General features: G+C 28.4%; 1 protein-coding gene across 11 annotated transcripts in view; it reads left to right on the forward strand.

The window, feature by feature from the left end:
- LOC136989019 (histone-lysine N-methyltransferase 2C-like) overlaps positions 1-17,600 on the forward strand; it is a 293,266-nt gene that overhangs the window by 273,498 nt on the left and 2,168 nt on the right. For all 11 annotated transcript variants that reach the window (XM_067287031.1, XM_067287037.1, XM_067287034.1 and 8 more), the window contains 4 exons: positions 3,071-3,201; positions 9,954-10,128; positions 14,530-14,646; positions 16,745-16,927. In XM_067287031.1, the coding sequence (XP_067143132.1) occupies positions 3,071-3,201; positions 9,954-10,128; positions 14,530-14,646; positions 16,745-16,927 (606 nt within the window). The remainder of the gene's footprint in view (positions 1-3,070; positions 3,202-9,953; positions 10,129-14,529; positions 14,647-16,744; positions 16,928-17,600) is intronic.

Raw genomic sequence — 17,600 nt, forward strand, 5'->3', positions numbered from 1 at the left:
TAAAATATGTGTACTGTATATACATCACATATTTTTAATATGGTATACAGTTTATGTATTTTATATCTTGCTGGTATGATATATCTACTTATATAAGCTAGTGATTCTACTGTATATCTGTCGTCGTAATCTGTTACAGAATGCCTAAAATGCGCACTAGGGGGCATCTATGGCGATGATTTTCAGCTATTATTTAAATTAATAGTATAATTTATTTATTAATAGTATATATTATTATTTTTATTTGTAATAGCAATTTTATTATTTATACCACGGAATGACACTGCTGCTGCTAGAACACCTACTAGGGGCATCCCGGGCTACTAGTATTATATAAACAGTTCAAAATAGTTTAAATAATCTAATAGAAAAATCATTTTATAACAATACTTATATTATAATATATTTTGTGTATATTCATGTTGATATTACACACACACACACACATTCCAGGGCTGTTTTTTAGCTCTAATTGTGCTAGTATATTCTACTGGCAGATAGCATAAAAAGTATCAATATCCAGTGCATATTATTGGCAGTTGCTGAGTAAGAAAGATTCTGTTTTTTCAAGAAACTCTGGTGACTGACACAATAAATACTTAACAAAACAAATTGTTTACTATATTGGCTGCAATGAATGATTGCCTGGATCAATTGGTGCTGACATAAAAAGCAAAAGGGATGGGATTTCCCTCCTTTTGTCAGAGGTCATCTCTTGACAAATGGCTAATATTGTCTGTCCTCACTGTGTTCTTGTAAAGGAATGCTAATGATAATGTTTTGGAAGGAAAAGATGAAAACATGGTTTCTAAAAGGGCACCACTGAGCAACTGACACTAAATCCAAAGCAAGAAATAGAGAAAAAAGTGCAGTCTGAAATGTACAAAAACTTTGGAAGATACTATTAATATAATACTACAAAATAAATGTAGAAACACAATGTGTACATTTATAAAGAAAAAATAAGTAATTCATAGTATTAAACAATATCTTTTAATTATTGTTACTTTTTCTAAAACGGAATTTTTGGTTAATGTGAGCCTAGGTATACAAAATGGCAGCGCTTCCGGTAACCTTGATGGCAAGTGTTTTTAGAAAAAAAATGTAGATGGCACTGATAGTAATGATGCCTTCATATGCAAATATCCATCAAAAAATTCCATTCAGGAAACATCAGGAATAATGTGAATTTCAAATTTTGGTTATGATGTAGACGAATTATGCACATTGTTAATTTTTTTAAAAGTGTGTGTGTTTTTTTAAAATTTGTACAATTTACTCAAAGTCTAAAGTTATCAAGAAGGAAAGTTTGTCAATGGTAATTAACATGTTAAACGTGTCCTTAATGTGTTTAATGCATGTTAAATGTCATAAAAGTGTATTAAAGGTGTGTTAACATTGTGTAAGTGAGGTAAAAATTTTGTAAAGGGTTTATATGTGGTTCAAATGTGCATTTAAAGTGTGTAAATGTGTTTAAACATGGTTTAAATGTGTGTTTATAGTGTGTAAATGTGTTTAAAAGTGTGTTAAACGTGTTCAGTTTGTCATAACCAAGGATATGTAATAGTGATTTCTGACCCGAAAGACAACGTGAACGACACATGGAAGGCTAGGTGGCCGTGGATCACAGGTGCCACCCTCTGTGGAGATGCTGCCTATCGTAGATGAAAAGGCGAGAGATGTGAATCGTAAGACTGCAGTTCCTAAGAGGAGTAAAATTTATGTACAATACAGGCAAATTTTGTTCGAACCACTGATGTATAGAATCTTGTAATTCACTTTGTCCATGCATCGATTGAATTTATAGGTAGTATGATGACTTTTTTATTTTTCATTTCTGGTCCAAGAGTAGGAAAAGTAATCAAAAGCAGGGGAATAAGTAAGTAGCAAATTTACATTTTAAAAATGTTTTAGTTTTAAAAAAGTTTAAATATAGATGCATTTAGGTTATTGTCGACGGTTGCCATCTTATTTGCACATTTGCGTGTGCAAACAAGATGGTGACCGGAAGCGCCACCATTTTGTATACCTAGGCTCACATTAACCAAATTTTTTAGTCACCATATATGCATAGGAAGTAATATTTTTAGAAAGTGCACTGCATATAACAATAACTTAAAATATGCATAAACAAAAGTACTTTTGTCTTTATTATTGTGATTACATCAGTTAAAATATAGAACAGAAAACAGAATAGAATATGATTTTTAAATTAAAATTATGATCTTGAAATAACATGATAAATATAAACTTTAAAACTAAATTTAAAAATAAATTACAAATGACAAAATTATTGTACAGTTAACTGTAAATAATTTGTTACTTAAGATATTAATGTGCAGAGTAATTTTGTGTGTGTGTGTTTGTATTGTCAACATTGTGTAAAATTTCATAAATTTATCACACACGTAATTTTTCCTTGAGTCAAATCTACAATATTTAATTGATAAATATACGTTATATCAAGATAATCAATATTTTTATGCATTGTTGAAAAATATGCATATAATTAATTAATTATTAAATAATTAAACTCTCTTATGAATGTTAAAGGTTAAAATTAATAGTTTCAAATTTTCTCATTTCTGATATTTCACAAGGATCCTTTTTTCAGTTTTTTTTTCTATCATTTACAATCTGTTTTTCTTAATTACGGTGATGACATCAAAATCATTGACTCTGATACTTCTTCTCTTAACTTGACATAAATAAATTTTGCAACTGATATACTAGATGCAATTTACAAGTTAATTTGTAAATCTTATCTAATATAGTGCAGTTTACAAATTAACTTGTAATTAAAATGGGCCATCTTGGTTTCAGTGTAACCCAGGCTGACCGGTTTAAAACCAGGTACAAATTTTAACCATAAAAATATTGGAAATGTTTGTTCCTATTAAAAGATTTTAATTTACAAGAGGTTTTCAGAAAGGTTTATGAGGTCATACTGTATTTTGTATTTGAAACTGAAATTTATTTTATTTACTAGTAAACTATTAAATATAAAAGTAGATCTATATATACAGATATATATAGTATCTGTATATACATTATTTATTTTTCATTCTAGCTTCCAGGAGTAGAAACACTTAGTGACTATAATTTCAAATATGGTCGATCACCATTTCTTGAATTGCCTTTAGCAATTAATCCAACTGGTTGTGCACGTACTGAGCCAAAACTAAGAACTCACTTCAAAAGGTTAGTAATAATACTTTAAGTCAGATACAGTTATTTTAATACATTTTTAAGAATTTATTTAAAATATAGTAAAGTATTGAAAATCTGGACACCAAAAATTCAGATTTGGCTGTTGAAAAATGGCTAATAATCCCTTTCAATGGTAAATTAATTGTTTATGTTTTAACATTCGTTCAGAACTTATATTTTTTTAATTTTGAAATTTATAATTTTTTGTTTAAGTATAACGACTCTGTATAAATTATATTTTGAATCTTTTGTATTTGAAGTTTACAGTGGTTAAAATGCCAATTTACATGTACATTTGAAAATCTGGATGGATTCCAGCACCAATAAGTTCAGCTTTTCAATGCTTCACTGTATTTTTTTCTCTTTCTTTGGCAATAATAAAATATATTCATATATTAAAATAGAAAAAAATTAAATAATAAAGTAATATTTTAAAATATCTGTTATTAAACTCAATAATTTTTATATTTTATAGTGAAGGAATAACTGCAGAATCAATCAGAAATCAAAAATTTAGTTTTACTTATTTATTTTTATTTTATTTCTGAAGTTATATTTCTTTTTTAACTGTCATAAGAAAAATGTTACATTGATGATAATTAAAGTGTTGGCAGATCTCTAGCCCTTTAACTTTAAAGTATTTCTATGAGACTATTGGTCTTAATGTATGCAAATTTTTTATTAACACATACAAAAGAAATACAGTTTCCAAATAAATTGTGATTGCACTATACTTAAATTTTATCTTCTTTATGCATTTACTGGTTTTATTCAAATAATAACCACTCTCAAATAGTAGACAGCTATTATTCAAGGATTTCTAAAAACTTGGGAAACAATGTAAAATTAATAAATACTATAAACTATGATGGGTAAGTACTATATTAACAAATAAACATTAGTAGAAAAATAAATGTGTAAAATATACAATACACTGTAGATGTATTTTAATTATTTTTGTATTCTTTGTTTACAGAAAATAACACTCAATATAAAGAAAGATACCAGTTGTCATAATAGAATTTGTTAACAATTACATAACAGTAATTTGTTTTAAAAAATAAACTTTCATTAAAAAATGTTTAAATATGGTATTAATAAACAGGTACAAATGGGTATGTGCAAAGGAACTAATAACTGCCTTGAACAGTAACTGCAGAGAAAATATGCAGTTAAAAGTATAGCCATGGCTATTATTTGAATAAAACCGATAAGCAGTCACTACAAATATATATTCTTCAATAAATGATTATTTATTTCTTAAAATTCAGCAGTATATGTCTATTGTATATAAGAATGACATCAGTTACTGTTGATTCTTTAATAAGTGGTTTATTTTTATTTTAAATTACTATTAATTAGCTTTTTGTCATTTAATAAATGAATTCAAGCAAGAACAAAGTAAGATCTGTTTGTTTTGTGTGTGTATTTTTAGCCATATTATTGGAAGTTTGATTTATTATATTATAAGTTTATTTTTTGTCTTTTAAAATATGTTTAAATTAAATCATAATGCAATAAATTGAATTGTAATAGAGATATTGAAACCATCTGCAAACTCTAATTTTCAGAAGAATACTCAAATTAATTTATGGTTATTGGTTTTCCTTGTTATTTTCTTATCCTAAATTCCTCAAATTTATCTTTTCAGATGAAATATTTCAGTTTCTCTGTATAAGTTCACATAAAAATTTATATATAGGCAACCCTTGTATAACATAATACTTCTATAACATAGTTTTTTTCTCATACAATTACAGAATTGAAGCATACATCATGTAACATATTAAAACTGAAGATAATTGAAGTAAAATTGTCAATATTAATTGTTGTAAATAAATTAGAAAATGCATTGCTAGAATCAGTCATTCAAGAAATATCATCAAACCAGTAAAAATTGGAATTCATACAATAGTAGAACTTATTTCACTAAGAGATCAAGGTTTGAAGGAATGATACGATTTCTGAAGATGCTCAAGAATTAATGATAGAAAAAGAGACTGGTGAAACAGATTTGATAGAAATGGTGTTGGAAATAAATCAATTTAGAGGTTAAATCTTAGTGTAAATGAAAATTTTGAATTTCAAGTTTGACACTGAAAAGCATACAGTAAGGCATAAACTTAACTGAGTAATTAGAATCTTATTTTTTGAATGTAAATTTTCAACTAAAAGGAACACCACAAAATTGAGAACAGTGCTTCAAAATTGCTTAGCTGCATGAAATTAATATAGATATATGATACAAAAGCAAACAAATCCAGATTAAAAAGAACAGATGATATATGAAATTCCGATGCTGTAAAAAAAGGTTCATAAGGTGAAGATATTCTGCAACAAATCAAATGAGAAAATATTCTGATTTGATTTCATCTCATGCTTTACAATGTGACTATGAGGAAGAACATTAAATGAACAAGATTTATCTGAGATATATGTATCACTGTTTGTAGAATGTCTGTTTAGCTATTACTTTTTTAAATAAATTAAGTTCAATAATTATAAAAATAAGATGATATATTTTTGTTAGGTTTTAGAATTTCATTCACTCTTTTCATACAGTTCAGCCAAATTAACATCCTCTGACAGGAAAAATTCTAATTAACTCAAACAGGGAAAAAATTCAAATAGTTTGTGTTTTAAGAATTTAAAATGACTGAAAAGGCTTTGAGATTATTGTCATTTACCACAATGTACATTGAGTAAATAGAAAGATAAAACATTATTCCTTACATCACTTTTCCAATGAAAATATTTCTGTCATTGAAAACAATGAACATTATTTTGCAAGTTTATATTGACAGATGATAAATTTTTAATGCATTTCATTTGATGATATGTAAATATGTTAATAATTATTTTAAAATAAATTATTCCAAAGAATTTCTCATGCACTTTTAATATTGGTATAACTTAATTCATTCAAAGATTCAACTCAGTTCTAAAGACAATCTCCTATAACATGATAGTTAGGTTCCAATTAAAATCTCGTGGAGTATGAAACCATGTTACCTGGGATTAAAAACCAGTATGAGAAAAGGGAGTTATATTCCAAAAGTTAACAAAAAAATTTATCAAATGTACAGAAATAGAAAATTTTACAGCATTAGCAATTCTCTTTTCTTCTTTATTCTTGATCTGGATTAAAATTTAAACCTTTTGCAGTGTGTGATATTTTTTTTCTTTTCAAGACAATCAAAATTTGTATCTTCTAGCTTGATTTTTCTTTTGTTCTAGAGTTTGTTTTGAGCAGTGCTCTTTATTTCATTATACATAATTAAGAAATGGAATTTAATTTATAACAAAGAAATTACTCTAATATAATCATAATAGCAAAGTTTATTGATACCTTTTCATAAAAAATTAATAACCAATGAAATAAAAATCAAAATAACCTTAATGAAATCTTAAAAGTCACAAACTGTATGCTTCCTTGTCAAATATTCAATAGTCTCAAACAAACACGAACCTAATATGGGGATTTCTTGACAAAATAAAGTGCAGGGATTCCTAATTTTTTTTCTAAAAAATTAGGAATCCCTAATTTTCATGAATCAGCAAAAAAGAATGGAAATGTTACATCTAACATAATAGCAGGATTTTTCCCACATAAAAGCTTAGAAATACCAAGTTATGAAAGTTTTGTTGCAATTTTCTATCCATGTTAAAGCAAAACATTGTAAAAGTTCCATATTATATGAGTGTTGCCTGTATATCTTAAATATTAAATTTGAAATATCTTATTATCACTTATAAGTCTTTTTTTTTTTTTTTTTCTTTACTTTTCTTCCCTATGGACACTGAAAGGACCTTTTTTACACTTGGGCACTAGGAGGACCTTTTGATCATCTGGTGGTAAGGGACAGACCCATTGTATCCAGAACAGACTACCTCTGAAAAATTCCTGGGATTGTTCGTCAAGATTTGATTCTTATAAACCAATGTTAAAATGCAACTATCTTACAAGCAAACAAAATTTAAAAAATACATAACAAACAAATAATAATATACAAATGTCTTAACATTTTTTTTTTTTGAACTTCAGCAATGCAAATATTGTATATTTGCAGTCCTTACAACTGTTGTTGAATTTTTTTTATAAATATTATTGGTAAAAGTGATTTTATAAGATGAGGGCTATAAATGCTGCAGGTTGTAAACATGATCCAATAAGAATAATTTTAACTAAATTGTTTTCTTGAAATCTGATTAATATAATTTGCATTCACCATATTTTCATCTTTTTCAAATAACATAAACCTACTTCCATAATTACAATATGTAATTCTTTATATATTAAGGTAAACAAGCTTGTTCTGTTTGCACCCCCCATTTCAAATTTACACAGTGCCTTCTATGGTTCATTGGAATCTCCAATAACATGATTTTGCATTACACAAGATTTTATAGGAATTAATTATTGTAGTGTGTGAGGAATACTTGTGTATTATTAAATTGTATTTTATGTTAGCAGATCAGAAATTATTCAGTATGTATTAATTTATAAGCTTAGTTAAATAGAATTCAGCTATCATTAGAAATTGTGTTTTGAGTTCCTATAGATGGCATAATTAAGTAACAGTAATGGTGTTACAGTGATCAAATACATGGAGGTTTGTCAAATCTCATGTTTTTGTGGCACGTAATTCAAAAGACATGTTTTTAATAAATGTGGATGAGCTGTTTCAGTATGCAGGACAATGAAAAAAAGGTGAATAGATTCTTTTTGCTGAACATTTGGTTTCTTGTAGGATATTAGAGCAATATTGTACAAAAACAGAAGATCAAGTATGTTTTTTGCAAAACATCTAATATGAATGGGAATCTGTATGAAATAACTTGTACCGAGTGTGATCTTGGAATGAAGTCACAAACCAGAAAATGTTTACTATGTAATAGCATGTACTTCAAAACTTTTTTACACATTTTTAATATGTTTCCACTTCAGTAGTTTTTGGGGAAATAATAAAAGCTTATCTTTCCTGGAATCACTTTACTTTTGCATTGTAACACACTACAATATTTCTTACTGTGAGGAATTTCAGTCTCATTTTGAGTTGTAGCTTCAACTATTAATTTATTACAATGAATAGATGAAAGTACAGCCTACAAATCTGCCTGTACTCATGCAGTTCTAAAGTGGTCACTTTGAGTTGTCAACTCAATTATTTTTATTTGGAGATTTTTGTTTTCAGAGTTAAAACTGTATTTAGAAAAGATATCATAATTAGTATACAGGAAATTCTTGTTAATTTGAACTCAGATAGTTCAAAATCCTGTTAGTTTGTAATTGTACTGTTTGTCTCGGCTGGGGATATAGAGATTTACATGTTAAGAAATTTGGTTAGTTTGAAATTTGAGATGAAAATTCTATCCAAACTGTGATACTCGTATGTTACCTCATTCATTTAGATCAAAGTGCCTCCATACTATAAGAGAACAATAGACCAAGAACAACTCTAATCTTGTCAATACAGTTTTGCTTTCACAGTAACACATTTTTGGGTGTCACTTTACCCATGAATTATTTTTTTCTCTTATTTCATAATGCAACTGGGTTTCAGAATTGCAAGATTGGGCTACATTTCCAGCAATTCTGCTTTACTTTTTATAAAACCTATCTGGCAGCCTGTGAGGTTCACCAGACACCAGACACCTGTTTATATGCAGTTTATTTATATTATTATTAATTAACAAAAATAGTGTTCTGTACACTTAGCCATATTCCACTTGCTTAATAAATTGCATCAGTTATGCGGCATTTGCCACATTATACAGAAATATGTATACTTCAGATAATTCAAAGTTGCAACTATTTTGTCCCTTGAATTTTGAACTAATGAGGATTTCCTGTATATTCAAATTATTCTTTTATAACAATTTTCAGTCTAACTATATAGTATCACTTCTACTCATCTGTTCTCTTTCCTTTCAATTCACAGTCAAATTTAATAATTTAGGTGACAAAAATTTATATTTTATCAATAATTAAATTAAAAAAGCATGAAATACAAAAATATGTTAAATTTCTTTATATACAATACTATAGCCACCTACATGCTACCTAGATATTAGTGTTTAGGTGACTGTGATAATACGAACAAATCACCCTCCATAATTCTCAAAAGTTTTTTTCATCTCATGCTTTATGGATTTATGGAGGAACAATAAGTTCCTCCATAATTCGTAAAGAGGGTGCATCAACAGCTGAAAATACCTTATAATTATAATTAAAGTAATTATAAATCTGTTGGAAATTTCATCTTTACAATGATGATATAGAAAGGTTTATTTATTAAAGAATTTATCATTTATTCATGATGACAAGTCATGTCAGAAAATCATGTTTTCTAATATATATTTATTTAATATTTATACTGTAATTATTGAATACTTTATTAAAAAACTAGCATAAATTATCAATTTATTATCTTTTATTTCATAACCAAGATATGGAATTTTGAAAAAATTCTATGTATAGTACATTAAATCTTTTTAATGACATTTCCAAGCAAGTTAAAATTCAAATATTAGTTATGCATGAATGAAATATGGAAAATAGTGTATAGATTTTTAGGTTACTTGATTTTTTTCACTAAATTAATCATAAATATTAAAAATTCTTTATTGCCTGAAAATAAAAGTTATTTCATAATGATTTTAATGACTAAAAATTACTATTGAAAAAATTAATAAAATGCATGTTTGTGCATTAAATTAAAATGTAATTTTGCTTTCAATAGGCCTCATACTTTACACACCAGCAATACTTCCCGTTCTTCTCTTCAGTCTTCTCTTGGTGGAGTAGAAGTTACATCTCCCTATATTAAGCAATTTGTTCATTCCAAATCTTCTCAATATCGAAAAATGAAAACAGAATGGAGAAATAATGTTTATCTTGCTAGGTCACACATTCAGGTAATTTTTTTACTATTCTAATTTTTAAATTACTTATTAACATATTTATTTATAATAATCTAGATAAAAATTAAATTAAGAAGTAAAATGTTTTTGAGTTAAAATTTAATTTTAAAAAGTTTTTTAAACTTTATTATTTGAAAATTTGGAATATAGTCTGAGAAGATGTAAAACATCTCTGGCCTTGAAAGCAGTAAGGTCATTACTAGGTTAAGGCTAAGACAATAGATGTCAGAAAGGCTTAACTTCAGGAAGCTAAGGATACAACTGAAATGTTAACAACAGCCTTAGTACTATGATACAGAAGGCAAGGGAAAACCACTGCATTAACTTTTCCAGGAAAATCTTTCATGGCTGAAAACCTATTACAATTGGCCCTCATTCCCTGCCTGCCTTTTAGTGGACAGAAGGTGCAAGGAATCCCTTGGTTAACCATAAATCTGTACCTGGAATATCAGAAGTATCTATGAAAGTGGTAAAATTCATAACATATGGCATGAAATGAAGAGACTAAATATTGATATAATGGGAATAAATGAGATGAGATGGTCAGGAAGAGGAGTGTTGTAAAACGCACATGGTGAAAAAGAGTCCGATGAGGAGATAGGAGAAAATTAAACTTCTTTATTTTATTTTTCACCCACGTTTGTTAATTTATAAAGGATTATCGTTTGTATTCCGACACTCCTTGGACATAAATTTTTTTGACACTCGGGCAGAATCGTTATTCTAAGGTCTTGCGACAAAAGAATTGAGGAACACGACGCGTTACAAAAGGAACGCAAAAAAAGAAACTTATAACTAATTACTTAAAACTACTTATACTAGAGAGGGAAAGAGAAGGTGTGGATAATAGGATAGAACCAGACAAGAACGGGTACCCAAACTTAGCTAGCGAACTCGTGGTGATGGCTATAACTCAGGCCTTCTTGGACGATACGAAATTCGATGACTGTAGAGTTCAAATTTTCTCCTTCGTGTTTCCTTCGATAAACTTCCAGAAGGGTTTTTGTATTAGATTACTAGAGTTCCTCTCTAGATTCTGTTACGTTCAGCTTGCTGCCTCCTTCGTTTCTCCCGTTGGTGTGAAATTCTTGGAGACCTCACCAAAGACGTTCTTACAGCTCGATGTCTCAGCCAAAAGTGACCAGTCTATCACCCTTTTAGCCCCTCCAGGCTATCCGTTTCTTTTGTCTTATAACCAGTTCGTCACCACCTGCTGAGAGAAGTTTCCAGAAGAAAGGGGACAGGGAAACAAAGGGTAGAGGAATAAAGGGAAAGGGGAATATATATATATACAAATAAAATATACAAAAAAAAGATATGGCGTAAGACCACAGGAGAATGTTGTGTTTCAGAATACATAGCATATTACTCCGGCAATGATGAACAATACCAGAATGGAGTTGGTGTGATACTAAATAAAACATTAATGAGATCGGTATGTATCATAACAGAACTATCAGGTAGGTCATTATGGCCGAATTTGAAGTAATCCATTCAGGATGAATGTCATACAGGTTTATGCACCAACTGCAGATAAAGTAGAGGAACAGATTGAAGAATTCTATGATCAGATTAAGGCAGTGCTAAAACACATGAAGAAAAATGAGATCATGATAATAATGAGCGATTTCAACACCACAGTTGGACAGGATAAGGAGGAAGATATCATTGGGCAGCATGGTCTCGGAGAAAGAAATGAAAGAGGGACTCACTTCATATAGTTTTGCACAGAGGAAGATATGGTGATCACCAATACTTGGTTCAAACTGCCTCCCAGAAGGCTTTATACCTGGAAATCTCCAACAGATAGACCAGTTAACATTGTTAGAAATCAAATAAACTTTATTTTGATAAATAAAAGATTTCTTAACAGCATCACTGCAACCATCACTTTCCTGTGCAGATGTTTCATCACACCACAACTCGTTGGTTTGTCATCTGCATGTGAAACTGTGTAAGTCTATCCTCAAATCACATAAATTTGGCCATGGCATTACCATCCTCAAAGATGAAGTACAAAGAGCAACAATAACACAGACAGTACAAGAAGAATTAGAAAAGATGACAGCATATCAAGTGAGAACATTTGTAGAAGATAAATAGGAAAGGGAATAAAAGAGATAATCCAGAAAGTTAGCAATAAGCATTTCTGCAGAAGGAAACGAAAGATCAAGAAGAAAGAATGGATGACTGATAACATACTCCACTTAATGGATTTAAAAACTTTCAAAAACTGAGACAAAACCAAATATGATGAAATACAAAAGATAATTTGAGGAGAAATAAGAACTGCAAAGGAAGCTGATATGACCAAATTGTACACTGAGATAAAAGAATATCAGAAAAATCATGATCTCTTTAATGTGCACAATAAGATCAGAGAAACTGCTGAGAAGTGCAGGCAGAAGATATGTGCATTGCTAAAAGACAATTGATTTAGCAGTACATATAAAAGACAAGCTTAATATATGGAAAGAATACATAGAAAAACTATTCAATAACAATAGAGGAGAACAATCAATTATAAACAGTAACAATGAACCACCAATACTGAAGAGTGAGGTTATAAGAGCCTTAAGAACATCCAAAAACAGGAAAGCCAATGATGTTGAAACTCCTATCAGAAGTGAATATTAATGAACTAATAGAACTCTTCAATGCCTTCTATGACACAAGCATCATCTGAAATGATTGGCTGCGATCAACTTTTGTCATCATGCTGAAAAAAGCCAATGCCATGTGATGAATACAGAATGATCAGCCTCATGAGTCACATGCTCAAGATCTTAATTAAAAATCATCCATAACAGAATTTACAAAAAATGTGAAGAGAACACTGGAGAAACACAATTTGGCTTCCAGAACTCCATGGACACTAGAGAGACCCTATTTACAATGCAGGTTCTCATATAAAGATGCAGAGATATAAGATATGACATACATATATATTTTTTAAATTATACAAAGGCTTTCGACAGATGCCAACATGAAAAGATGATCCAGGCATCTGCAGAGAATTGGCATTGACGACAAAGACATCAGAATCATTGGCAACCCTTACTGGAATCAAACCACACAGGTAAGGGTGGAAGGTCAACTGTCAGTGCAAATTCAGATCCACAGAGGTGTATGACAAGGCTACATATTATCTCCCACTCTCTTCAATATATATTCTGAAAATATTTTTTAAGCACTGGCTGATCTTGACATTGGCATTAATATCAATGGAAAATATTTGAATAACATTCATTATGCTGATAACATGGCACTGTTCTCCACAAGTTTAAAAATTTTCAGATGTTGCTAGATTAAGTCAGAACCTCAAGTGAAAAATATGGTTTAGATTGCAACATAAAAAAGACCAAATATATGGTCATAAGTTGGACATCAACTCAGGGCAAGTTGATGACTGGATCAAAAGAAATTGAGGGTAGAAAAATTTAATTATTTGGGAAGTATTTTAAATGCTAACTGGGATAATGATATAGGGATCAGAGTGTGAATAGAAAAGACAAGAACTGTTTTCACAAAATGAGAAAATTACAAATATACACATCAAACGAAACCTGATATCATAAGCAAATACACCAACAACTGCCGTAAATGATCGGGCTAAATTATAATTATTAATTTTAATAAGAGATGGCACCTAATGCCTAACTCTAGTGCCAAATTTATTTCTAATCTATAATCATATATCCAAAATTTAGCCCGATCATTTACAGCAGTTGGTGTATTTGCTTACGAGGAAATTGCTATGTCCTAACCCTTGATATGAAAACTAGAGCAATCAGATGCTATATGTTTCCAGTGCTATCGTACAGAGTTGAATCTTGGACAATAGCCAAAACATCTGTAAAAAAGATCGAAGCCTTCAAAATGTGGATTTACTGAAGGCTTCTAAGAGTATCCTGGGTAGAACATGTGACCAATGTAGAAATATTGTGACGAATGGATAAACAACAAGAACTGCTCAACACCATCAAACAAAGAAAGTTAGAATACTTTAACCACATGATGAGAAATGGTGTTAAGTACTGAATCTACAACTCGTTATACAAAGGAAAATCTCTGAAAAAAAAGAGGACCAGGACAATGTTGAATCTCAAGGCTGAGAAACCTGAGGAACTGGTATGAAATGTCTTTGTAAGAACTATTCAGAAGAGCCAGCAATAGGAATACATTAGCCATGATGACAGCCAACATTCAGAATGTACAGGGCACCAAAAGAAGAAACTTTATTAAACATAAATATTGATATCACTTTAATATATTTTCAGTATTTGCTAGTATTATTAATACATTATTTTATTAATTAAGTGGGTATGCAATATTATATTATTATATATTTAAAAATGTAATTTAATTAAATTTGAATCTGATATTTTTTAATAGGGTCTTGGCTTATATGCTGCTAGAGATATAGAAAAACATACAATGGTTATAGAATACATTGGCCAACTTATAAGAAATGAAATAGCTGAGAGAAATGAAGCTATATATGAAGCACAGGTATGTAAAATTATAATGTTTTTAATATAATTTTTTCACCATTATATTTGTGCTATCATTTGATCCAGCATAGTAGTATATACTGTTCAATTAAATAGAACATAATTTACCAAAATTATTTAATTCAACAGGAGCTTTTATTTTATTTGAGATTATATAAATTTTTGTTTCTGGGTATAGTATCTTATCAATGTATACAAAATATTACGGTTTAAAATATCACAAAACAAAATATTTTAAGAAATTTACTACAGAGTCTTCCAAAAAGGATGCAAATATGTTAATTATTATCTGAGAATGTCGTAAATGTACATTAAAATATTGGCGACCTTGATGTAAACATTGGACACTGTACCAATTTTTTTCCTGAATAATATATCTTGATTTCAGTATAGATCATAAATTAATTGGTGTAAATTTAAAAAAATGAGAATTGTCTGTTTTTGAAAATTAGCATTCCTGTTTATTTTTCAGTAGTATTCTGCATTGTTTGGCACTGTCACATTTTACTTTTGTTTTCATTCCTTTGATTATTACAACTTTTTAAGCCTTAAAATGTAATTGTTTAATGAAATGTTCCACACTTAGACATAGTAAATGTAGCTAAATCTCTGTTAAATCTGTATAAATAGCTCTGTTATCTAAATGTAAATGCCACTGAAACTGAAATATGTGACAGTTATAAAGAATTTCTAAAACATGTTAACTTCAGTTTTCAAGTTTTATGTTTAAAATTTGGAATATATTAGATTTGAATTATTTAATGTTATACTAAAAATATGATTTGTGTGTATATTTGACTATAAAGGTCTAAATAATTTTTAAAATATGCATAAAATAAGATTACTAAAAATTCTTGTCCTGGAAAATCCTGGAAATGTCAAAGACATTGCATTTAAATATTACATTTACAACCTTTGTTTTATATTAATGCATTTTTATATTTTAAAATTTATCTCTCAATGTAAGTTTTTATATTCTAAAAGTTTTTTTTTGTTTTATGAAATTACAGTTTATATCTACATAGGAAACTTTTTTAGACTTAAGAGTCACTGAAAATAGAATATGAGAAAAATAGTAACAATTTAAAAAACTTTAAAAAGTTTCATAAAAATATGTACTTTATGAAATTAGAAGCTTAAGTTGGTGGAAAATTTTTCACAAAATATTCTACTTTTTTTTTTTTTACTACTACTACTATTACTAAATATAAAGCTTAAAATTGAAACTGAAATTTTCTTCAGTATAATTTTGATTATATCTCCCTTACAATATGTATGTTATCTCCACTTTTTCTATGTATAAATCTGAATAGAGCAACATTTTTGAACCTGGATTAAAAAGCACTTCCAGTAAGTTTGCAAAAAAAAACTGTAATGAGTAACAAATATAAGTTTAAATTAGCAGTTTTTCAATTAAAAGAATACAAAGTTACATATAGTCAGTTCAAAATTTTCTACAGCATGATTTCAAATGTTTATAACTTTTATTTTACTTATTTTTTTTACAGACCTTTAAATATTTTATACATTTTCAAATTACATTGAATAATTTAGAATGCATTACTAATGATGATCTCTGCAAAAAGCATTGCAAACATTTGTCATCATTATTGTTTTAATATTAAATACAAAAACAGTTTTTTATGATTATGATTTCTTTAAAGTTACATTGTCAAACCATTTATATCTTTATCTATTTTTAATATATGAACAATTAAAGTGGTATATGAAATTTTCCATTTTTATGAAATGGGTGTGTAGACTGAAAAAGTGCTGATATAGAAGTTTATCTAATAAAAGTTAACTAAAATAACTTAGTTGCTGCTTTACATTTACTAGTAAGTTATTTTAAAAGACAAAATGATATAATATTCAATTCACACTGAAATGATATATCATATGCAATGTCAAGTCAATGGTGAAATTAGTAGACAAGAAAAAATCTGCGTGTTTTATATAAATTATACATTAAAATAATGCTTATTCTGAATTTAAAAAAACAGTAAAATATAATCTGCAAATATTTTTCTTAAATGTTCGAAAACATTTATAATGTATGAATAAAATTGTAAATTATTTTTAATTTTTAATTTTAGAATAGGGGCGTTTACATGTTCAGATTGGACGAAAATAGAGTTATCGATGCTACTTTGTGTGGAGGATTGGCTAGATATATGAATCATTCATGTAATCCTAATTGTGTAGCTGAAGTTGTACAAATTGACAGAGAAAATAAAATTCTCATTATTGCAAACAGAAGAATTACGCGAGGAGAAGAGGTAACCAATTTACAAATTTTTCTGTTTATAATGACAACTTTAATCTCTCATTATCTTATTGTTATATTTTACTTTAAGTTTATGGATTTATGCAATTTTTTTATTTTTTTTATTGTTGTATGTGAATTGTTATTGATATATTATAAACATGAGATAAATTGGGAAGTCGAGATAAGATCAGTGATCTAATGGTTTGGTTACCTTTATATTTACTAATCAGAAAGAATATTTGCTTTAATGGACTTTAAAAAACAAAATAAAACTCAAAAGATTATGGGTTTCCTAATGAATTTTTGATTATGTTTTGTTCCCAACAGCAATATAGAACATTGTAATCAAAATAACAACATTCTATGATCCTAAGTGTTTCTGATGATTAATAAAATTTTAAAAACAAAACAGGACATAAAAAATCTGTTCCAGTGCCTCAGACTCACATTAAAGTGTGAGAATCAAGATTAAGGGATTAATTATTTTAAAGGAATTATCGTTAAAAGAACATTTTAAGTTTGAATGAGAAAATATTTTCTATCTTGATAAATTTTCACAAAAGGATGTACAATTCTTTTGTTTCTGAGAGAGAAAGGAAACAAATTTCCTTTTAGTGGTTGACTAAAGGTTGAACTTCCTTTAGATGGCCTACATGCGGGATGAATCAGATGCGGCCCTTGCA

The sequence above is a fragment of the Centruroides vittatus genome, unplaced genomic scaffold (genome assembly GCF_030686945.1).
Source record: "Centruroides vittatus isolate TY-2023 unplaced genomic scaffold, ASM3068694v2 scaffold_435, whole genome shotgun sequence".
Taxonomy (NCBI): Eukaryota; Metazoa; Arthropoda; class Arachnida; order Scorpiones; family Buthidae; genus Centruroides; species Centruroides vittatus.